The sequence below is a fragment of the Manis pentadactyla genome, chromosome 15 (genome assembly GCF_030020395.1).
Source record: "Manis pentadactyla isolate mManPen7 chromosome 15, mManPen7.hap1, whole genome shotgun sequence".
Lineage (NCBI taxonomy): Eukaryota > Metazoa > Chordata > Mammalia > Pholidota > Manidae > Manis > Manis pentadactyla.
The window spans coordinates 42,181,641-42,206,960 of NC_080033.1; the positions used below are offsets into that span (position 1 = coordinate 42,181,641).

Sequence of the window (25,320 nt, forward strand, 5' to 3'; positions counted from 1 at the left end):
TATTGCTGTGCCAGTTTCAAATTCACTTTCTTTATAGAATGTGCATTCAAGTGTTTTATAAGATTTCTTTACCTCTTAGTTGTATTCATTAGCATTTTATAGTTTGGAAACATCAAATACAATATTTTCTCATAAACCCACAACTTTGGACTAAATGGAATGACAAGACAACTAAGACAATTTGAATCAACAGTAAGCAGTAAGCTTTAGGCTCTTAATGATTTACTCCCTTAACAGTCTGTCTGATTTACTTTATGTAAATAAGGAGGCCAGGTGAGGATTAATACTCCACGGTAATTATAAGGACAAAGAATTGCTCTAGGAGGGCACATTAATCCAAGTAATGTTTTTAGAACTACCTATCTAATACATTTTCAAAAAATAGAATATAATGAGTGTTTTTCTTTGCCTTATAGGTATGTTTGTTTTTCATGTAACAGTAAAAATATCCCAAGGCCAACTTAGTTTAGAATTGTGTTTGCCAGAATATTTGGTCGTTTTGAAGGCTGTGAACTTTTAAAGTGTTTTATCTGGTTTCTTTTTTTCATACAGAAAAGTGCACAATGTAGAAAGAATTCCCTTGCAGAAATCCTCATTTGCTTAAGAAATGATTAATACATTATGTAGATATTTGGAACTAACACACGTTTGTAAACAAAATTACTTCTCAGCATTTTAAATGCAACCACTAAACTGTATTGTATCATTATGTCCTGATATGTTTTCAATGCAAACCGTTAAATAACATGGGCTCTCATGGTATAATAGAGCAATAATTGATATTATTAATACTGCATTTCATTTGCAGACACTAAAGTGAAATTTGAAAGTTAAATTTCTTCTTGTATATTTAAAGGTTTTTCTGTATGAATGTATCTTATTTCTCCAATATTACATTTAGTTTTAATTTTGAAAACCTCATACTTAATCCTTTAATGTATTAAAAGTTAATGTAATAAAAGTTTTTCAATTTTGACGTATATAGATATAGACAAAGTAGTGTACTATTTGAAAGGGTATTAAAAATAATGCATAAAGCAAGAAGATGTTGTTAGAGAAAGTTCATACAGGAAGTTTAAACTTTGGGAGGAATAGGTAGAGGCAAAAAGATACAGAAATTAATCTGGTTCAAGAAAAAACAATGTACATATAGGGAAATTAGAAATAATTAAATTACACTAGAGAAATACAGATTTTTGAAAAATGTGAATTAATACGGTGGGGAATAATATGACTCATTCTGTGATATTTGTATTTTTGTTACAAATACGTAGATTATTTACAATAATTTATTTTAATTTGCACAGCATTGATCAGTGTAGTAGTACTTGTTTTCAGAGATAGCATTCTTGTGAAAATAGGTAAGAATTGTACTGGAAATATACATAAATGGCAAGGTATTGAGTAGTTGCTAGAAAAAGTTGAGCGTATAGGACGTTTTTTGTAGAGGAATTTATAAATTGCAGGCAGTTAAGTAAAATTGAAGCTTGCCTGTTGTTAAACTGTTGGAGTAAAACAATAACCTCTTGATCATCTTTATCAAACAGACTATTTTGTTGGAGTAAAAAGCATAGTTGGAAATGAAATTCTTACACAACCTAGAGTTCATATATTAGTTGAAATATTTCATTCCTGTACTTTCCAATAAGCCACTACATTTTAAGTAGTTAAGTTTAGTTGCATCTTATGATATATTAAACATTTTATTGTAAAAAATTTACTTTTCTATTAGTTTTAGAAAATTGGGCAGTTACTTATAGCAAATGATTGAAATCAGTTGAAATTAGAATGTATTTTGGAAGTTAACCACTAGCAACATGAAATATAAAATTTGAATGTAAATAATAAGTTATGGTTGATGTATAGTCAGAGTCAGAGGTGGTGTTTATTTAGCCCATATATGCCATTTGATAAAATCCTGAAGAAAACCAATACTGCCTCTGCTTGCTAGTGTGCTTGAAATCTTTTTGTTATTTCTGGCACTTCTACAGATTTTTTTTTTTTTTAATACAAAGAATAAGGCTTTTCAGAGAACTTTCATATAGTCTCACTTAATTCTACAACAGTTCTTTGAGTTAGACTGGATATGCAGTATGATAATTTGATTAAGTTCTTTGGCTTTGGAGCCGGTTATATTTGTTCAAATCCATTTTATCACTTACAAGCTGTGTGACCATGGACAAATAACTTAAACCTCTCCAAGTTTTAGCTTGCCCATATGTAAAATGGGAATAATGATAGTAATTGCCACATAATGTTATTTTGAGGATGCAAGGATTTAATAATATTTAAAATATATTTTAAAATAATATAGAAAAAGTTCCTGGAACTTACTTAACAAATATTAGCTATTATTATTTTCTGAAAATATAAATAGCATATAGTTACTTAAGGAAAATATCCATGGTGAGTAGCCACACCCCTTCCATTAAGCCTAAAGTCACTCATCTGCCTAGGTTTTCTGAACATTAAGGCTGTGATCCTAAATAAGAACAGTTAGAAAAACAGAAACAGGTGCCACTTGTTAGGAGGGATAAAAGGTTAAAATATTAATAGCTTTTTCCCTGTGATTGTGGCTCTTTTTCAATTTAGAGTAGCATTTAGGACAGGTAAATTTGTTTGAACTATGCCTAGAGTTTGAAAGGGTAGCCCATGGTTATGTGGAAGGGTATGGGTTGAAAAGGAAATAGTGGATATATAATAGTGAAGTAGGATGGGAAAAAACCTTTTTCTACATTAACTTGTTTCATAATCTTGGTGGTCAGGTTCTAGCAACCTGTCTTTCAAGTAGAATAGCTGGCATTTCTTTAGTAATAGTACGTACATAGTAGATGCCTCCAGAATGGAAAGGAATGGAATGGATGGAAGATTAAATACTAAATGGTACCAAACAGTTGGATTTGATCTGTTAAATCAGAAACAGAAATGGCAAGCTAATCTGTCATAAAAACACAGGAATGTAATTAATGGTTTAATAAGAGTAGAGAAATAAATTCTGACATCATTCTTAGACTTCCAGGAGAATTTTCTTATGGATCTCTTTGGTTTTAGATTATGTAATAAAGTGTCACGTGATTTGATTGAATAATTTTTAAATTGAGGGTTTATAACTTTGACATTTAAATTGTGTTTCCATCTTGTCAGAATTTACTTTGTGTTATAGATTATGGGACTGATATCAGTAAAATAATTTTGATACTTAAAAACATTCTTGTGGCCCTCTAAATTTAATCAGTAATAGTCCTTCGTGATCAGTTTTGTCTTTTGATTTATTCATAATTATTTCTGTTGAAGGAATACTAGTTATCAGCTGCTAGAAATAGTTTTTCTCTTTAAATTAGAAAACATCTTAATTAGGAATATTTGTCAAACTCCAGTATAGATTAAGGTTGTCATGTTATAAAGACAATGAAATATTAAATTAAATCTTGAAATTATATTCCCTTTTTTGCTAGCCTTTTTGAACCCCCAAGAAGGAAGAAGTGAAATAACATTAATTACCTACTATCATACATATACATATTTATGTATCTGTGTAGTTTTTAAATAAAACTAACATACAAGTATGTCCACATATATGTCTATAGAGACATTTACATCTAAATAAGGAAAAATAAGGTCAATCATCGGAAATTGGGAATTATCACTTTATAGTCTGTTAATAAAATGACAAGTGAGACCCTGATTGCATATATCCAAAATAATAGAATTTCATATATGGATAAAATGTAAACACATTCTAATTAGTTATTTCTTGGCATATGATAAAAAAAGCAGTTTGAAAAAATGTATAAATTTATAATGTATTTTGAATTAATCATATGCCATTAGTAGTCTCTATGTAAGTTCTATTATTATTAAATGCCAAGCAAATAAAATGTTGTATTGACTTCACTCCTTATATTCTAAATTTAAACCCAATGAAAATCTGAAACATATTCATTAAAAAGAATTGATACATGCATTATTTGTTATTATGAATTTAATTAAGATTTGCAGTTGCATTTTTAAGAAGTACACCTTTATATAAAATGTATTAGTAAAGCTTATCGTTACCAAACAGCGTGCTGTATTTCATTGAATTTAAGATGTCATTGGTAGTAAGACATGTCATTACTTTATGGGTCAGTAAGAAACAAAAAAATATTACCAGTTAAAACCATGGCATATCTTTGATTAATAAATGATCTTGATCTCATAAATGTTAATATATATGCATAAATGTCATTTTCTTTTTTTAAAAATAAGTTTTTTTTTCAAGAATAAGAATTAAACCATGCAGAGAATATTGACTGTGATTAGTACTTAGCTAATACTTGTATCCTTAGTAACTGTTTATATGAAACAATTCCGTAAATTCAACTTTTTGAAAAAATTAAGTCCATCCTAAAGTAGGAAGTAATATGCAGTACAAGGCATCAAAAGCTTACAATGTTACTTCCACAAACTGAAGGATTAAGTAAAATAAAGAACCCTTTTAAAACTTGATTTTTTTTCCCAGAGAAGTTTAAGATGGAGTTTTAAATTGAACCTTAAACTGGATTAATTTCACCAGATTAAATGTTTCTTTTAAAAAAATAAGTTTATATTTGATGACCTTAAAAATAGCCCCAGTCAGATTTCTCTCAGACTGTTCAAGTTCAGTTGGACAATATCCACCATATCATAGATAAGTTTTCACAAATGCCTAAGGTGCCTAACTGGTTTTCTTGGTTTCACTGGAGATGGCTGGTAATTACAGATATGCTTTGGTTATGTAACTATACTCCTATTATGTTAATGTGTGTGCGCAATTTAAGTAGTAGCTTAAAACCTATACATGCTGAAGTTACTCTACAAGAAGATATGTCAAAGAAATAATCAATCTTCCCATGTTTTCTTCCACCTGCTACTTCTATAGCTTTTCTTCTTCCTTCCTAATTACAACCCTTAAATAGAATTCGTGCCTCATATCAAATTTACCGAGTATCATAATTCTTCCAAGTGGTAAAGATACCTCAAGACAAATGCTGGGCATAGAAGCCACAGGGCATAAATATGCAAAGAAATAAAAAGCTAACCATTTCAAACAATAAGGCTTCTCTCTCACTTACCAACTTTACATTTCCCTGTATGGCCCCGGAAGATGACTGGTTAGCCAGAGACGGGTAAGATTCCTCAAGGGAGGAACAACCTAAGACAGGCACAGTCGCAGGGGGGTCATCAGGTGAGAAATTGGGGATCAACAGAGGTGAGGCTTAGAACCTCACCCCCCCGTTCTGAGAGAAATCTTCTGCATACGTGGATGTTTTATTGCCCTTGTCTAGCTTGGATTAACACATAGTCTACAGGCACATACCTGATCATCTACATTTGCTCTCTTACAACACTAAACTATGTTTTCTACCTTTATCTTGTATCTACCTACCACTTCAGCATTTTATTAAAAATAATAATAATAAAGAGAGAAATGTGGTATCCACATATAAATCAAGTATAAAAACCAAATGAGTATTCATATTTGAACTGACTGTTTAGAGTTCATAATGCATGAGCAAAACCGAAAGTTTCTGTGATGACTGCCCTTGTACTGTTCACTATGTAACTTATTCATTATGTAAGAATTTGTTCTCCATGTAAGAACTTGTTTGTTATGCCTCAGAAGATTGGAGACTGACGAAAATTAGGCTTGGGGTGGACTAATGATTGTGCATTGAGCATTGACTCCCCTATACAGAATTTTATTGTCGTTAAGAACCATTTGATCAATAAATATGAGAGATGCCCTCACCAAAAAAAAAAAAAAAAAAAGAGGACAGACTTACAATGGTAAAATAAATAAGTAACCAGGATATAATGTATAGCATAAGGAATATAGTCAAGATATTGTAACAGCTTGGTAGGGTGATAGCTGGAATCTAGAATTATGTATATAAATGTTTTATCACTGTGTTGTACACTTGAAACTAATGTAATGTAATACTGGGCGTCAACTACCCTTCAATAAAAAATAATTATCTGAAAAAAAAAAAAAATAGCCCCAGTCAAAAATCTCCTGAATATAAACATGAGCAACTTCTTCCTGAGCACATCTCCTTGAGCAAGGGAAACAAAATAAAAAATGAACACATGGGACCACATCAAACTAAAAAGCTTTTGTAGAGCAAAGGACACCGTCAACAGAACAAAAAGGCATCCTACAGTATGGGAGAATATATTTGTAAACGACATATCTGACAATGGGTTAACATCCCAAATATATCAAGAACTCACATGCCTCAACACCCAAAAAGCAAATAACCTGATTAAAAAATGGGCAGAGGATATGAAGAGACAATTCTCCAAAGAAAAAATTCAGATGGCCAACAGGCACATGAAAAAATGCTCCACATAGCTAATCATCAGGGAAATGCAAATTAAAACCACAACGAGATATCACCTCACACCAGTAAGGATGGCCAGCATTGAAAAGACTAAGAACAACAAATGCTGGCGAGGATGCAGAGAAAGGGGAACCCTCCTAAACTGCCGGTGGGAATGTAAGCTAGTTTAACCATTGTGGAAAGCAATATGGAGTTTCCTCAAAAAACTAAAATAGAAATACCATTTGATCCGGGAATCCCACTCCTTGGAATTTACCCAAAGAATACAAGTTCTCAGATTCAAAAAGACATATGCACCCCTATGTTTATTGCAGCACTATTTAGAATAGCCAAGATAAGGAAGCAACCTAAGTGTCCATCAGCAGATGAGTGGATAAAGAATAAAAATTCTTAGATTCAAAAAGACATATGCACCTCTCTGTTTATCACAGCACTATTTACAATAGCCAAAATATGGAAGCAACCTAAGTGTCTATCAGTAGATGAATGGATAAAGAAGAGGTGGTACATACACGCAATGGAATACTATTCAGCCATAAGAAAGAAACAAATTCTACCATTTGCAACAACATGGATGGAGCTGGGGGATATTATGCTCAGTGAAATAAGCCAGGCAGAGAAAGACAAGTGCCAAATGATTTCCCTCATTTGTGGACTATAACAATGAAGCAAAACTGAAAGAATGAAACAGCAGCAGACTCACAGGCTCCTAGAAGGGACTAGCGGTTACCAAGGGGAGAGGTATGGGAGGGCAGGTGGGTAGGGAGGGAGAAAGGGATTGAGGGGTATTATGTTTAATACACATGGTTTGAGGGGTCACGGGGAAGACACTGTAGCACAGGAAAGGCAAATAGTGAATCTGTGTGGCATCTTACTACAGTGATGGACAGTGACTGTGATGGTATGGGTGAGGACTTGATAATATGGGTAAATGTAGTAACCACTTTGTTTTTCATGTGAAATCTTCATAAGAATGTATATCAGTAATATCTTAATAAAAAAAATAGCCCCAGTGTCTGGCACTTGGCTTGCAAAGGAAAAATTATAATGGGAAGTAATACTTTTGCTTGTTTCCTTCACTTATGATGAATTGGATGCATTAATTAGAACAAATGGACTAATTGCATAAGATTCATTGTTTGTCCAATTATTGCAGTGAGAGAATCAACAGGGGGCAATTACAGATTGACACTGTGTAGAAAGCAGCTTTTTACCTACAGCCCCTACCCTACTAATAAACACATGTGCAGGGTTTAGATGAATGCATAAATTACATCTGAAAATCAAATATAAATGTCAAGTATAAACACTGAGGTTTTCTAGTACCTCACTGAACAAATGAATTATCATTTCAAATTTATACTTAGTTTGAAATTGCCCTTTGCTGTCTGAAACAAGCTATGTTTTGATATTTAGTTCCTTTACTTGCCTGATTATTGCTGCAGTTAGCATTGATAACAGATCTCTTCCGTGTATTTAAAAAATGAAATTTGCATAAAACATTATTATATATTCTGTATAATTTTGGTGATATTTCTAAGAATAGCAAACTGTCAGTTTATTTGAAGAACGTATCTATAATGAAATTTTATTTTCATTTATAATGAAATTTTATTTTAGAATTAATACAGTAAACTCTTTGTGATCCATAATGGACAATTGGAATGCTCTATGGTAATTGGGTATTTTACTTAATTGATTTCATTGTACATTTTTCCTCTTTTGGATCATCTGATTTCCTTCAGATAGTATTTATGGCTATTGTTTGTCATTGTACAGGCACTGGAGATTTCTGGTTGTTTGAAATTCAGATAAACTTTAAGCTTAAACATTTACTTAAAGAAAATACAGTTTCATATTTCTCTTTATTCACTAAACTATATTAATTTAAGTATCTATTGACTGGTTGAAATATAGTGTCATTTTAAAATCAGATATTTTGGAAATAGTAGACTAGAAGAAATACAGAGATCTCTTTCTGTCTTTTGACTACACTTGTGACTTTGGCTATTTTATATTTTGTATTTTGGAGCTGCAGTTTCCCTTTTAGTATAATGGGACCAATACCTGCCTTGCCTGTCTGAGAGTTTTTCTCAGGATCAAGTGAGATATTGTAGTGAAAAGTACTTTGATATTTTAAGTATTCTATAAGTACAAAACAGTTTTATTATCCTGAATATTTGTTCCAAGAGTTTTCTATGCTAATTTATTCAGAGCTAGTGGTTCCCCAACTTGGTGGGGCATCAGAATCTCTTAAGGGATTTTTTAGAAGTCTGATAGGCATCTCATTAGATCAGAATCCTGGGGTTGATCCTACAAATCTGTTTTCTGGCATTTTTTGTTGTTGTTTTACTTTTTATTTTGAATTAGTCTCAGTCTTAGCAGCAGTAGGTTATAGTTCCCTTAGGCTCCTCACCCAACTTCCTCAATGTTAATATCTCATGTAACCGAAGAAAATTACTAAAATCAGAAAATAAGCATTTATATATTCCTATTAATTTATTGAGAGATCTTATGCAGATTTTGTCAGTCATTGGATTTGTTGTTGTTTTTCTTTTTTTTGCCAGGATCCAATTCAGGATCCTCCTTTTCAATTTGTTGTCATGTCTCCGTATACTCCTCCAATTTGAGATAATTCCTCAGTCTTTGTCTTTTCTGACATGTTCAGTTTTGAAGCATACTGGCCAGTTATTTTGTAAAATGTCTCTCAGTTTGGGTATGTCTGATGTTTCTCATCAGGAATCTGTATTTTTAACAGAGAGCCTGCTAGTGAAGCCTGCCTTACACATTTAGGATCAATACCAACCTAATTTTTGTTCCCCTTTGTAGTATCACCCAAATACCCTTTTAGAACTTACAGTAAACATAAGGTTTCCTTACAGTAAACCGATTCATATTTTTTCAAGAACCAGTGTTCTATGTAAGTAACCCTAGTTTTTAAATCTTAAAATATAAACATATTTTACTCAGAATTATGTCCATCAGTAAGTTTTAGAGTTAGCTTTTTTCCTACCATGGAAACGTACCTTTTTTGAACAGAGAGTGTATGTGTAAATATTTTGGAGTTTGAAGTTAAGTCAGAAGAGTACTATATCTGAAATATCTCTTAAAGAGTTAGGATTCCAAAAGAATTTTGTCTGATTTTAAGAATGAGTTTATGAAATAAGATGCTATTCCAGGCCTCTAGAACAATATTTGACAGAAATACAGAAAATATGGCAAATAAAATTTAAAGGTTCTTGTTTTTAAGTACATTTTTCAAATAATATAATGAAGGTCGATCTAAGAAATTTTGGAAAATACATTAGCCTACCCTCTCCACCAGATAGGGTAGGGTTGGTGTTTAGGATTGATATGACAGCACTTACTAGTATTTCTTTTCTAGATATTAAGCCATGTTTAAGCAGCTTAGTCTACTGTCCTTAGAGATTTTCATTTAATGACCTTATACCACTAGAAAGGAACAGTATAACCTTTTCAGTCATTCATAAGTGTAAAAAAATTTTAATTATATCTGCTTCTCACTTGATTGAAGTTTTTGTTCAGTGGGATTTGAGTCTTTAAACAGCCACATAGGTACTATACCAAAATAAATCATGTAATTCATTTAGCTTATACTGAGAAAGTACCTTTTTTAAGGAATATATTGAAAGGTATTAATAGGCTATGATTTGCATTTCATAGGAAATTGTTTAAGTAACTAAGCTTTCCTTTTACTACTTTTGTTCTTATCTACAAACTAGTCTAAAACTTGCATTTGTTTGGAGATGGACAACAAGTGCATCAAATGTGTATTTCTAGTGCCCAATTTTACTTGGAGTTATCCCTGACCTTGCAATTGAAAATTATCTGCACAAGTACCTTAGGTTGTATTAAGTAATCACAAATAGCATGGTTGTTACCCTTCAGAGGAAATTGTAACTAAAAGAGAAAGCATGAAAGGAGACTTCTGGGAAACTGTTTTTTTTCTTGATCTAGAAGCTGGTTATGCATTTTTTGTTCATTTGAGAAAATTCACTGAGCTGCATTCATTTGATATATTAACTCTGAATTTACACTGTATTTTAATATTAGTAGACTTAGGTTTAGGGAAAGTGAGGGATTGCATTTGGAAGCATTTCTAGATTGGGGTATGTGAGATCTCCATATGGTTAAGTCCAATAAATAGTTACATGAATCTGCAGCTTCGGGGAAAGATCTGAACTAGAAACAAGAAATTTGAGAATCTTCAAATTCTGAGCAGTAGTTAAAAATATATTATATTAAATCTTCCAGAGACAGTATGTAGAGTGAGGGAAGAAGGCTGAAGACAGAACTTTGAGAAATACCGGTTTATGAAACTGGCAGAAGAGTATTGTCAAGAGCTGAATCCTGATGAAAACTAACATGCCATGTCCTCTTGAGGTTTCAGGCTTTGGAGTGAGCATACACCTTTTCTGTCTCCAGTCTTACTATCATATGGCTTTGAGTCAAGCTATTTTTTTCTCTAAGCATGAATTTCCTTTTATAAAATATTGCTGTTTGCCTCTCAGAATTGTATAAACACCAGGTGAGAGAATGCATTTAAAGTCAGCAAAGGCTGACTCAGTAAACTCTGAATAAATGGAAGCTGTGAATATAGAAGTAGTCTCAAGAGTTCAGATTATAGTGGGTGGAGGAGTGAAGATGTAACAGTCAGTATAGGTAACTTTCTTGGGAACTATGGATGAGAAGGAGGAATGACAGGGTCATGTGGTATCTAGTAGATAAGACCTCAAAGGAGATTTTTATTTTAGGGAAGAAACCAGAAGGAAAGGGACCAAAAGAGGGTGGAGATGACCAGTGGATGTGGTGAGAGGGACTGAAGTGTAAATATGGTTGGTTCCTTATGTTTCAGAATATCTTTTTGTACTTCCTCTGATTTTGCGGTTCCAACATAGGCTATATTTTTACTCTTAATAGCTGTCTTTACATACCTCAGAAGAGTGCTGGTGAGACACCAACTAAGAATTACCATTATCGCTTTGAAGGTGGTAATAATACCAATACAAGAATATCCTGTGAATAAATCACTTCTAGAATTTTTACTCACCTCACATTTAGTCGTCCAGTCAATAACCAAGTCCTATTGGTTCTACTTCCAAAATAAAAAATTATCTTTCTTTACCTCTTCATCCACCTTGCTGTAGCCCTGTATGGCACTCTTCATCTCACTGGAATTCTCATTTGCATAATCACTCATTTCCCTGCCTTGCATTTCACTTCTTTCTAGTTGTATTGCTCTCTTAAAATTATTTTTCTCCCAATTTTATTGAGATATAATTGACATATAACATTAGTTTTAAGGTATACAACATAATGATATATATATATATATATATATATAATATATATTGCAAAATGATCACCACAAACCTAGTTAACATCCATCACATCACAGTTAAAAATTTTTTTTTCTTGTGATGAGAACTGTTAAGATTTACTCTGTTGGCAACTTACTGGTATACAATACAGTGTTGTTAACTGCAGTCACTATGCTGTACATTACATCCCCAGAACTTATTTGTTTAAAATTCTATCTTCTAATTGCTTTATTTTTTTTAATTCATTCAAAAATATTCATTATCAGTGGTAAATGACAGATATATTCCTTTTAAATTCCTGTCCTATGGAGCTAAGAAGTTAAACTAAAATGTTAACTCCTTGCAGGCCATTCAAGGCTGTCTGTGATCTTCACCCTGTCTAGATGACCATCTCTGCTTCCTTCTCCTGCAGTACTCTGTATTCCTAACCTGCTCTTATTACTGCATATTCTCCTCATTCTTCAGTAGTATTCCTTGCCTGGAATATACCTTACCTCTTTTTTTATTACCTGTTGGACTCCCTATCATCATTCAATTCCTGTCTCAAACTTTATAAAGTTTCCTTTACTCTTAAACATAAGTACTTCTTCCTTTGTGTCCACATTATATTAAGTGCTAACTACCATATTAGCATTTAAAATTTTAACACCGATCATATTCTAACTGATACTTTAAGGTTGGGAACTGTGTCCACTTCACCTTCAAATCCTAGAAACTAGGAAAGTGCCTGGCATATAATAATTTGACTTAGTTACCATTTGTTGAGACATTACTGTGTGTGAAGACTGTGCTAAGAAATAACATACATTACCCATTTAATTCTTAACAACAGTAGAGGTAGTTTCCCTATTTTCCAGACAAGGAAACTTAAGGCTAAAAGTAATTTGCCCAGGTAAATTAGGTAAACAAGTAAATGGTGGAATCAGGTTTAAAATCCTTGACCCTTTGATTTCTAAGTGCTCCCACATTAGTAAATAACTGTTGAAAAAAATCTGATATCTGATATACCTGAAAGCGTTTGGGAGCTTTCTATGATTAGAATACAGATATCTAAGGTAGAATTTTCCTCCTTAAAGCCAATATGGCACTTTAAAATCACACCCACCCATCTGTTGAACCAGATAAGGAAATGTGGGAGCTCTGTACTTCTACCTCTGATCAGGAAAAAACGTTGAGAACATACTTTCATTTTGGATATATATGTGTAAATATTAATATACATATACACATATATGTATGAGAGGGACCAACCAGGCAAACTGGAAATACAAAAATAAAAGCAAGTTCTTAACTCTTTAGCAACATATAGTATAGTTAAAAGAAGACTTTACATAAATTAAATAATTAAAGAACAGTTCATTGTTAAAGTGTTTTAAATAAGAGAGAAATTACTATAGGAGAGAGAAAAGTAGAGGCATTTAGGGAATAGGTAGGATTCAAGGACATTAAGAGGAATTTGAATTTAGTAAGATATAGGAGGAAAAAAACCTTCGTTCCAAATTTATATGATAGTAAAATAAGTGAATTATTTTAATTATTAAAAACAGGTATCATCTGACATTTTTCCCATGAAAAATATCTTGTGCCTGAGAAGCAAGTGATAGAACTTTACTGCCTTTCAATGCTTTGAAGTCCATTAACTGTAATACTGGTTTGTATTTGTTCCATTAGAATACAGCTTTTGTCTTGAAAATGTCATTATGTGTTCATGGTAATTACCATCTTTGGTTGAATATTAAAGTGATATAAAATGGAAGAAAGTTTATTATGGCAATCTTAATTTGACCAAGAATGGAAAAATGCAGAGTCTTATGTTTACTCTTTTACTCTTGAAACAGCAAACTCATTATTACATTGGGTAAAAAACAAAAAAGAAAGAATGAGTCTTCAGATGAAATATCTGATGTGGAGCGGATGCCACAGCATACATTCAAAGAGGAAGACTCTCAAGTGAGTATTTTTAAATTTTCTGAGAAATGAAATACTGGTAGAATTATTTAGATAGCATAATACTACTTTATGGATATTTATACTGTAGTTTAGTAGTAAAAATACATTTAACTGTATGGTAAAATTTATATGACAGCATTATTACAATATGCTCCTAGTAGTATTACCATAGAATGTTGGACCCGAGAGGAAATTTACATATCCTCTCCAAACCCCTCATTTTCAGATAATGAAACTTAAGCCCAGAGAAATTAAGTGACAATTCAAAATCCCTGATGACTTTTAGCATGGAGAAATATCTAGTGATATTATCCTGTATTTATAGAGTGCTTTTGAATGAACTTAATGATGGAGATATTAATTTTTTAAATCACATACAAATGATAAAGCAAATCAATTGACTCATTCCTGGAGATAAGTCCTTTGGTCTGCTCCTATCAAAGAAAGATAACCAATTATATTAAAAGTCCCCTACTGTAGACAACAATACTGTGCGTTTTGCCTTTTTTGAATAGGTGGCTATTCAAAATAACCTTGTGAAGTTAAAGAAATATATATATATAGTGAAGGTCATAATAATTCAGGCCACCCTCTGCTCTCTAATAATTAAAGTACAACTATAGGCCGTATGGGTGGTGGCATTTGTTGAATTATGGGGCCAGAAAGCCCCTGAATGGCCTTTCTTCTTCCTTATGCAGCTTCTTGTCCAATGGGAGAGTAGTGGCTCAAGGCTCCTGGGCTGCTGCAAGAGTTGAGGTAAGGGCAGTGACTGAAGCTCCTAATATGATATGGCCTGGCTTTTTCTTCAATGTTCTCCTTAACTTAGGAAGCTTATAATTAATCAATATGAGAAAGTTTAGTTTAATTTTTACTAGAATTATGCTGGCCATTTGTCCATTATGTAATTACCAAACAATGAAATGGTAGAATAGGTTAACATGCACATTTCTTCCATACCTTTCACTATAGTATTGCTTTGATAGGCATGTTGCTTTAACACACACACACACACAAAAGAAAAAAGGGGAAGAAGTATTTATCATACATGATTGTAAATCTATTTTATTGATATATTTAAATGTATCATTATATAAATGATGGAGAGGCCCTAATAGTTCTCACCCACAATTGATTGTCAGGATTTGAAAGCTTGAAATATAATTTAAGTTTAAGGTTTTGGAGTCAAGTAGAAATCTAAAAATGTGAATATGATATCTCTATGTAAAGACTTAAATTTTTTTTAAAAGGGCCCTGCACATTGTAGCACATTGTTAATATTATTACAGGAAACAAGTAATATAGTGAAGTATTTATTAGTCATTTAAATTCTATTTAATTTAATTATATAAAGTATTATAAAGTCATTTAAATTCATTTCTGACCTCTTATATAAAATGTTGTATCCATTGAAACCTTAAAGACGGAGAAGAAAAAAGCTAGAAAAGAAAAATTCGAATAAACAGTTTCTCACTATTTTAAATTGTGCTTTGAAAAACACTATGGGGAAAGCCAGGAGAAAAGCACATTAACCAAGACCATGGACATCAAATTAGTTTTTATACTTTTAAACATAAAAAGCTAGAGATAAAGTGTGACAAAGAGATAATTTGTGAGAGTTGCACCTAATTTGACTTTGCCTAATATGTAACTATATACTCTAGTGGAATATAATTTATGGTGACATCAGATATTATTTTATAACTTACAGCCTTCTTAATCTTTTAGACTGAAAGTCTTCATAGGATGAGGAAGCAGTTTACAATAAGTGACCTTCATTCTGTCTTGTGAAGAATTACCTAAATGTTCACTTTTGTGAGTTCAAGGATTCTTTCAGGCCACTGTTTACTATTTACTAAAGACTTAAGTGTTGCATTTCAAAGTACTAATAGATGGCTAAGTCACCAAAAAGGAAAACTATATTCTCAACTTCATTATTACTATTCTCAAACCTCATTATTTAGAAGATTTGTGCCTACTGAGACATAACAATGGTAATACTTGTTATTGATAGAATAATAAATGTCATTGTTGGTTATTTATTTAAACTATTCTTGAACATTCAGAACTTACGATGCCTATAATAGAGCTCTATAAACATTTCTTTAGCCTAGTATCAGATTAGAGGTTCGTAGAATTATTTTCCCCAGGGAATAATAAATATTTCCTGTGTTTCTCAAAATAGGATGTGGGAAAATTGGGTTTCTAGAAATAACTTTTATTATAATTTTTATATGCCAACTTCCTGTCTCCCATATTTATAAAAAATGTTACCTTAACTTTTGAAAATGTGTTTTCTTGGCCAGGAGGTCATGACTCGTCCTAAATGAGCCATGGAGTTGTCTACTACATTTGGCTGACCTGCTTTACAATATTACTGCCTTTCTTTCTCTCAGTATTTCACTACTCAAGAGAAAGAGGCAGAGGCACATCAAAGGTCATCACAAACTTGCTTGATGCAAGTAACAGTTTGTCCCCACACAGTTGCACTGCTTGAGCCATTTTTGTCATAGCTATGGAAATGTGAAAGATCTACCAAATTGAAGACATTGGCAGAAACCAAAAGGGGAACACATGGGTTATTTTGTTGGTTACATTTGGTTGTGTGGGAGTGGTTGTGGGAGTTACTAAATATATAGAAGAAAATGGAATAGAAAAAGGAAGACGGGTTTATCAGATATTGAGCAATAGAACAGTTGGCTGAGATGCTATACCCATGAAATTTTAGGGAGATGGAGAAATGCAAAAACTAAGTCCTTTGGGATTTTCAAGCCAATGTGAGATTTTATATTTATAGTGGGAATATCAAATACTAGATATTTAGGGAGGTAAGTAAAGCCATGTGTGTTTAATACTTGATTTAAGTTACTTACATCATTTTGAAAGTATGTTACTACATTAATATTTTTTAAAAGGGCTTCTGTTTTTATGATAGTGATGTTCTTTATTTTTAAGGGAATCTAGTAAAGTTAGTAAAACACAAGTTCCTCCTTCATTGACACTTAATTATTTGATAATTTAATAGTTTATTATTTTGTGTATCTCTTTTAAATCATTTTATTTTATTCTGCTTTAAATATAAACTCATGGGTTTTGTGGCAAATATTACTTACTTTCTTCTTCTGGTTTTATACCCCTGATTACTTACTTAGTCTGTATTCATCTGGTGTACTTTTTAGGTTTTGGGCAAAAACAAAGTATTAATAGTTTAACATACATGTTCAAGGTGTGAGATGGCTAAATAAAACTTATCTTTTTACTCATTTTAACAATAGTTTCTAAAAAAGTTTTAAAATCAACAAAGATAGTCTAATAAAATATATTTTGCCCAAGGTATGAAACACTTAAATAAAACAGACATTTTTATTCTGAACAATTTTTGAAGAAAAGTAATAAAGGTATTACTAATCTTTGTTAATTGAAACTTTAGGGAGTAAAACAATGTTGTAAGCCTTTGGCAAAGGGTAAATTATTACCTCCTTTAATTAAAAGGTAAAATGAGAAGGATGAATGTTGAATACAATTTGAAAATTTAATTTACAAAATCGCCACACTAGTAGTAATTATTTTTAAAATCTTTCCTTTAAAATAAGTCATTTAAATATGTAATCCTTATGGTTCATTACAGAAAAGAAGATCAAATCGACAAATTAAAAGAAAAAAATATGCAGAAGATGCAGAAGGGAAACAATCGGAAGAAGAGGTTAAAGGCTCCATGAAAATAAAAAGGAATTCAGCTTCTTTACCTGGTGAACAGCCTTTACAATTATTTGTGGTAAGATAGATTTGAGATTATGACTATAAAACATTTAAAAGCCACATAAACCTTTAAAATACCTCCATTATCTTACCTCCTAACCCTTCTCCAACTTTTCCCCTATTCCAGATTGTAGTTAATAGAACTGTTGTTATTCAGATCAGAAACCTAGGTAATCATCCTCTTTTATTTCCTTTGCTTCATCCAGTTAGTCCACCTTTTAAATATATAGTCCCATAGCTCCTCCAAACTCCATCCTTTACACAGAATATTTCTAATTTATAAGCCTGATTGCTGAAAACTCCTGTGATAGTTTTTTATCTTTCAAAAATAATGGTAGACTTTTATTTAGCCCAGTGTAAAAGAGACCTTTTTATGGAGTGTTTGGCCTTATCTCCTGTCACTTCTTGATAAGCATTCAATCTTTTGGCCATATGAGCATAATTGCCCAAATGCCATGTTTTGACACCTCTTGTGTCTTTGCATATACATTTTCCTCTTTGTTTAATTCTTTTAATCTCCACTATCTGGATTGTGAACCAACCATTCATCTGCCGGCTCACTGATCTGACACCTTGGACAAGTACTTACGTTCTCCATTCCTGAATTTACTAATCTGTAAAAGGGAAATGATAATAATACCTACCTCAAAGTGTTGTTGCAAGAATTAAATTCGTTAATATATACATAAAGTGCTTAGAATAATGCCTAGCACATTAAAAAGCACATATATGTTTACTATGATGGTGATGCAGATGATGACTAGGAGAATAACAATAATAATTTACTTTTCCAATTTTGTATTCCCAGCATTTAACATGGTACCTGGCACATGTGCTACATAAACGTGTGTTGAATTTTAGTGTATTTATAAACATACAAAGGGGCAACTGAAGGAATTTTCAGAATGTGCCATCATATTTTATATCCTCTCTTCCATAGGAGAATCCAAGTGAAGAAGATGCTGCAATTGTGGACAAAATATTATCTTCTAGAATTATAAAAAAAGAAGTAAGTAGTAGTACATTATGTTTTACACCTCAATCCCATGGCCTGATTATTGAAGTATAATTATTGATTTTATTTTCTTAGATATCAGCTGGAGTAATGATTGACAAGGAAGAATTTTTTGTAAAATATAAGAATTAGTAAGTATTTGAGGTAGAAAAATAATGTCTTAAAAATAAGTTAATATACTTAAGTATATTAAATAACTATTATTTTTATTTTGTCTGTTTTTAAATGTTTTATTATTGTATGAACTTAGAAATCATTAAAAGACTGAAAACCTTTCATATTAAAATTGAATTTTTTCCAGAAAATGTTAATCAATGTAAAAATGCAGAAATCTTATATGCTTTTACAGATTATAGACGTTATTCACTATATTTGTGTAATGAATAAGAAATCTTCATTTTTTTCCTATACTTCTGTGAAAGAGTTTAAAGTTACATTGGTTTCAAAACAAATTAGCTTGCTGATCATGACAAAACTATTACATAGAAGAAATAAAAAACAAATCACATCTTATCACCATTATGATTCAGTTTACTATTCAGTTTTGGTATGGTATATTGCAGACTACAGTCTTAGGATATAGTGATCACAATGGCTTTATTTTGAGTATATCGATATTGAATGAAATGATGAACTACCTATATGTAAAGTTAAGGAAAATTTTTTGTATAGGATGCTATGATTAAAAATAAATATTTTAAGAAAACGTGATTTTCTATATCCTTCTAATATATTGCTCCTGTAAAAATTTTAGCTCCTATCTTCACTGTGAGTGGGCCACAGAACAGCAGCTTTTGAAAGATAAAAGGATCCAGCAGAAAATCAAACGATTCAAATTGAGACAAGCACAAAGAGCACATTTTTTTGCAGACGTAAGAAAAAAATAAATGAGACTACTATGTGTTGAACCCTGAACACATGTAGCATTATTCATCAGAAATTTAAGTATTTTTCTTTCTAATTCTTAGGCTTCCAACTTTGGTATTTGAATACAAATGCTGTCTACATATAAATATTCTTTCCCTCGATTTAGCTTGGAAACTCGCTTAAACAGGAACACTGATAATTCAGAGTGGTAGATAACTCTTGTATTTTTTAATTAGCAGTTATTTCAATACTTAGAATTTAATGTGAATGTGTTAATATCTCATAGAATTTTATCAGCAGTTATTCAAGTAATGGAAATGGTAATGTAGCTAATAAATGGAAATAAGATTTTTTAGTACATGAAATATATTGCATATTTTCTATACCAGCTTTGTGTATGTGTGAACAAAACATTGGAATAATTCATTAACCTTTCTAGGCCTCAGTAATTAGTCTGACTTTCTTTGCTGCTCTAAATTTGTTTTCTTTGGATAGACTTCTTCTAGAGCCCTTTGAGATTCATCTAATTTTTTTTTAACTTTTCCAATTTGAAAATTTTTCAGACTTTCTGTTTTGAACAAGAAAGTTGCACAAATCCCACATATATTTTAACTAGATCCCCTAAATGTTCACATTTTACCATGTTTGCCTTATCATTTGCATTTCATTCTCCTTCTCCCTCTGCCTAACTGCCCCTGGCAAGCTCACTTGCTCTCCCTCTCCCTGCATGTCTATCTGCCTCTGTCTCCTTCTCTTTCCCTTTCCGTATGCCTCTCTCCCATGCATATTAATTTTTTTCTAAAATACTTGCAAGTAAGTTGCAAATTCTTCAGTATTTAATTTCTGAAAACATTCTCATATAATAGTAGTATAATTAACATTGATATAGTAATATTGCATCTATAGATCTTATATTTCAGTAATTGTTCCACTAGTAATTTTATAGCAAAAAAAAAAATATGTGTGTGCATTTATTCTGGTTCAGAATCTGATAGTATCAAGTGTTTCATTTAGTTGACATGACTCCTTTAATCAGTTTGTTTTTCACTACCTGGAAATTTTTTAAGAGTTTAAGTGGTTTATATTGTAGCGCATCCCTAAATTTGGGCTTGTCTTGTGTTTTCTCAGGATTCAGGTCCTGCATTTTTTTTTAAAGAACACTACAGAAATGATGCTATATCCCTTCCAGTGAATAATACCAGGAGTTACATGATACCTATTTGCCCCATTACTGGTGGTGCCTATATTAGTCACTAGATCATGGTGGTATCTGGCATATTTTTCCACCATGAAGTTACTGTTATTTCCTTTGTACTTCCTTATAATTATAAAAACTACTTTAAAAACTTGATGACTCTAATGACCTCTCAGTTTATGGATGCTGGTAGATCCCTCAAGAATTTTTCACCTCCTCATGCTGATAGAGAAATTTCTAATAAACCAAAGGTTTTAGAAGTACTTAACTAATAAACTTTTAACTTTTCATGAATACTAATTATTCTCATTTGACTCAGGTATAAATAGTCTATTTGGCTATGCAGATTTTCTTAAAGTACCTTGTGCCATTCTGATGTGGGGCAGTGCTATTTGTTACCAAGTATGTCCAATATAAAAACATATACAGCAGGGGATTTTTAAAAAAACATATACAGTAGCTGTTGCCATCATTCAGGAAAGGTTTAAGATAGTGAAGAGAACTAAAGGCAGAACCATGGAGTATTACACTATTTACAGGTTAAGTAGAGGAGAGGCTGCAAAGACATCTGAGAAAAGCTTTTGATAGTAAGGCTTTCAGGAATTAGGACTTGGCCAAGCACACAAGAGAAGGAACAGTAGTTGATTTAAAAGAGAAAAAATGAATATGAAAACATGGAGATGTGTTAGAACATGGACTTAGAAAAAAGTGTGTTTTTGTTGTTCATGAGCTTGAAATCAGGTACCACTGTGTTGAGCAATAGAAGATGAGACTGGATGGAAAGGTAGGATCCTGTTTATTCAAAAAAAAATTGATGTGGACCTGATTCCCCAACAGGGGAGAGTTAGTGAGGGATTTGAAGCAAAGGAGCAATATGTAAGATCTATATTTGAGAAAGATCATTCACAGTATAATGTGAAAATGGATTAAAGGAAGGCAAGAGAGTAGTTGCGGATAGTTAGGAGGTTATTTATAAAAGTTCAAGTAAGAGGTGACGAGGCAGTAAGAATGAGGAAGAGGGAGCCAGTTTGATAGATAGTTGAAAGTAGAGTAAATTCATTACTTACTAAATGTGGGAGGTAAAAAAAAAAAAAGGAATCTAAGGTAGCTTCTCCATTTCTGGCTTGTGAACTGAGAATAGGGTATGGAGGGGGTGCTCTATGACCATGAACCCAGTTAAGAAACTACAGGAACGAGTAGAGGTTGAAGAAGAAATTAATGTATTTGAGTTTGAGGTAATTCACAGAGTTTGCATTTAGATAGGTGGGTCTTGAGCAGAGGAATCATCAGGTAAAAAGTGTTTGATCCAAATCGGAGGTGGACCTACAGGTTGGGGGTTGGGCTTTCACTCTTGGATGTGTGAGAAGTAGCAAAACAAAGGTGCAAAGGCTGTCTTTATGTTCTTTTTAAAGAACGTATCTTCTAGAGTAACTTACTTGTTACTAATTTTTTAGTGCTATTGGTTGGTTTATTATATATCACATCGTGATTCATAATATAGACAGAATACCCAAGATAATCTTTTGGAAATTAAAATGGAAGTGTTCCACTTACTGGAAATTTTAATTCAAATCAACGTTTTTTTCTATAAGAAAATAGCCAGTAAATTTGTCTTTATTTCACTTTCTAATTCTCCATCAGACACCAATTAAGTTCCCTTTTTATTTTAGATGGAAGAGGAACCATTTAACCCAGACTACGTTGAAGTAGACAGAGTATTAGAAGTCTCTTTTTGTGAGGATAAAGATACTGGTGAGGTAAATAATTTAAAAAAATATTTAAGTAAGGAAAACCTAAAACTTCCTAAATGTTAAAACTTATTATTACTCTTTTAAAATTAATGACCTAAAAACACTAAAAAATATTTCATTAGTTTTTATTGATGTAGGTTAGTATATTTAAACTATTTCTGACTATTCTTTATCAAAATGATAAAAAGAAAAAAATTTTTTGCAGCCTGTTATTTACTACTTAGTAAAGTGGTGCTCATTACCATATGAAGATAGTACTTGGGAACTAAAAGAAGATGTTGATCTTGCAAAAATAGAAGAGTTTGAACAATTGCAAGCTTCAAGACCTGACCCAAGACATTTGGTAAGAACACAGCTCAAACAACTAAATAAAATCTTAGCGCTTCTTTATTCATCAGTGTTAATGTAACCTTTGAATTTTTAATTTTAGTCTTTGGTATGTAATTAATACTGTATTTTTCAAATTGCTACATAGTGTCATGTATGTTAATTTATTCCTTTATTAGTCAGTATTACAGTTTTTCCTATAATAAGCAATGCTACATTGAGTATTGAGCCCTTGTACAACTTTCTGTAAGACAAATCAGAATTGTAATTGCTTGGTCAGCATCTGTAGGTATTTCCTTCCAAATATCCCTCCAGAAAAGTTGTGATTCTTAAATCTCATCTCTGCATTTAAAAGTTTCCCACTACTTTTTCTCTCAGGTCATTTATAAAATAATCAGGATATCAGTTTCAGCTCCAAAAAGTAGTTATTAATTCTCTAGCAAAGAAAAATCCTTACTACACCCACCTTTTCCTTCTTTTCTGTAACCTTATTATTTCTCCATAACTAAATAGTTCATCTACTTTATTATTTTTTAAATTAAGGTGTCATTGGTATACAGTCTTCTGAAGGTTTCACATGAGCAACATTGTGGTTACTACATTCACCCTTATTATCAAGTCCCATCTACTTTATTTTTTTTACTTTTTATTTTTTATTAAGGTATCATTGATAATACACTCTTACAAAGGTTTCACAGGAAAAACAATGTAGTTACTACATTCACCCTTATTATCAAGTCCCCCCACCATACCCCATTGTAGTTACTGTCCATCAGTGTAGTAAGATGCCACAGAGTCCCTACTTGTCTTCTCTGTGCTACACTGTCTTCCCCATGACCCCACACACACCATATGTACTAATCATGATATCCCACAATCCCTTTCTCCCTTCCTCATCCCTCTCCTTTGATAACTGCTAGTCCCTTCTTGGAGTCTGTGAGTCTGCTGCTATTTTGTTCATTCAGTTTTGCTTCGTTGTCAATACTCCACAAATGAGGGAAATCATTTGGTACTTGTCTTTCTCTGCCTGGCTCCTTTCACTGAGCATAAAACCCTCTAGCTCCATCCATGTTTGCAAATGATAGGATTTGTTTCTTTCTCATGGCTGAATAGTATTCCATTGTCCATCTACTTTATTTCTAAAAGAATGTTTTATATGGAATATCATTAAAGGCCTACATAAATTAAGCACACTGATTCCTTATTGACTACATGCGTATCTCTTCCCTGCTCAAAAAAAAAATCTTCAAGTAGGTTATTAATTTTTCTAGAACAGAAACTGGACTTCTAGAAGGCTATCACAAATTGTGATATTGCTGATAATTATATAATATTTTACTTTCATTTCTTTAAAACAGTATTGTTGTCATGTAAATCCAGTTTTGAGAGCCAGCCAGAGGAAATTCACATCAAGGAGATGTGAATTAAATATTTCTGTCCTCTTTCAGATACAATTTGGTCATAGAAATTTCTTACTTCTATGAAGAGGGAGTTTATACGTGAAAAGACAGAAACAGATCACTTTTAGATTAGCACCAGAGTAAGGAAGGCTGTCGTGAAAAATATGGAGATGCTATATAAGAAAAGGAAATTAACTAGTTCCATGAAAGAAATTGTATTGTTTTCACAGTAAACTTTTTCTGGTCTTTTTAATTTAACTCCTGGTAAGATCCATATTCTATTACCAAGAGAGCTGCAGCTCACCTCCATTCCTTTTGACTTCTCAGTGTCTTTCAGTGTACCAAGAAACAAAAGGGTTAACTAGTTAAGGGAGGGGTGGTTCAAGAGATTATGAAAAGGGAAGATGTTCTTTCTGGGGTGGGGACTGTGCCTTAACAGTAACCTCATCTTTAGCCTCATCAAGCTGTCTTTTAGACCAGTGACTGTCAGAGATTCAGATCACTATTTGGAATGTTAAAAAAATTAGTCTAGTAAACATAATGTTCCCCATGTAATTGTAGATTAATGATACCAAAAAAAACACAAAAGGTGCCTGGTTTCTATTTTCTGACTACAGAACCAAAATATCTGAGAGCAGACCCTAGGCATATGTTTTCTAAAGAAGCAGTTTTGATGTGTGTCAGAAAAACCATTGCCTTAGGTAAGTGTAGTCCTTGGTAAAGAGAGATCAGCCAATAGAACTAATCCTCTTAGTTAATGTAAAATTGAGTTGACAACAATATAAAATGAAATGAAATGAAATGAAAATAAATGAAATAAAGTAAAATAAATAAAAATAAAAAAATAAAAAAATAGAATAAACAAAATAAAATAAATAAAGTAAATAAAATAAAATAAAATAAAAAACACATAAAGTATTTTTAGAGATTCTGAAAATGAAATTTCTTTCTGACCCAAACTAATGAAATACTAATAGTGATTGGATTGCTGAAAAGAAAATTATGGAGAATATGATTTAATGTGGGAGTTATTTTAAGCAATAATTTAAGAAATGTTACATGTTAAGTATTTTAATGTTCATTTGCTACCAGTTAAGAAATATTTTGGTTAATTAGAGCTTTAATAACCAGTTATGTTTTTAGTATACTGATAGCTTATTTTATTTTCCATTCATAGTTACCGTACACTGACCCTGATCATCCTAATAATTTGTGGAAGTATAATTTCGTTGATTAGTAGCAGTATAAATATTACTTAAAAGTAGAAAACAAGAGGAAATCTTTTGTTTGTTTCTCAGAAATACATTTATCCTACTGAGACTACTGAGACCTAGGCCCTACAGATTTGGAGCTAG

General features: G+C 32.0%; 1 protein-coding gene across 12 annotated transcripts in view; it reads left to right on the forward strand.

The window, feature by feature from the left end:
• Nucleotides 1–25,320, forward strand: part of LOC118926497 (chromodomain-helicase-DNA-binding protein 9) — a 293,397-nt gene that overhangs the window by 147,695 nt on the left and 120,382 nt on the right. For 11 of the 12 annotated variants that reach the window (XM_057493237.1, XM_057493239.1, XM_057493238.1 and 8 more), the window contains 7 exons: nt 13,543–13,654; nt 17,280–17,426; nt 18,351–18,419; nt 18,501–18,556; nt 19,180–19,297; nt 22,158–22,244; nt 22,444–22,581. In XM_057493237.1, coding sequence (XP_057349220.1) covers nt 13,543–13,654; nt 17,280–17,426; nt 18,351–18,419; nt 18,501–18,556; nt 19,180–19,297; nt 22,158–22,244; nt 22,444–22,581 — 727 coding nt within the window. Of the gene's footprint in view, nt 1–13,542; nt 13,655–14,352; nt 14,411–17,279; nt 17,427–18,350; nt 18,420–18,500; nt 18,557–19,179; nt 19,298–22,157; nt 22,245–22,443; nt 22,582–25,320 lie in introns of all 12 variants that reach the window. The other variant, XM_057493247.1, reaches the window with a different exon arrangement.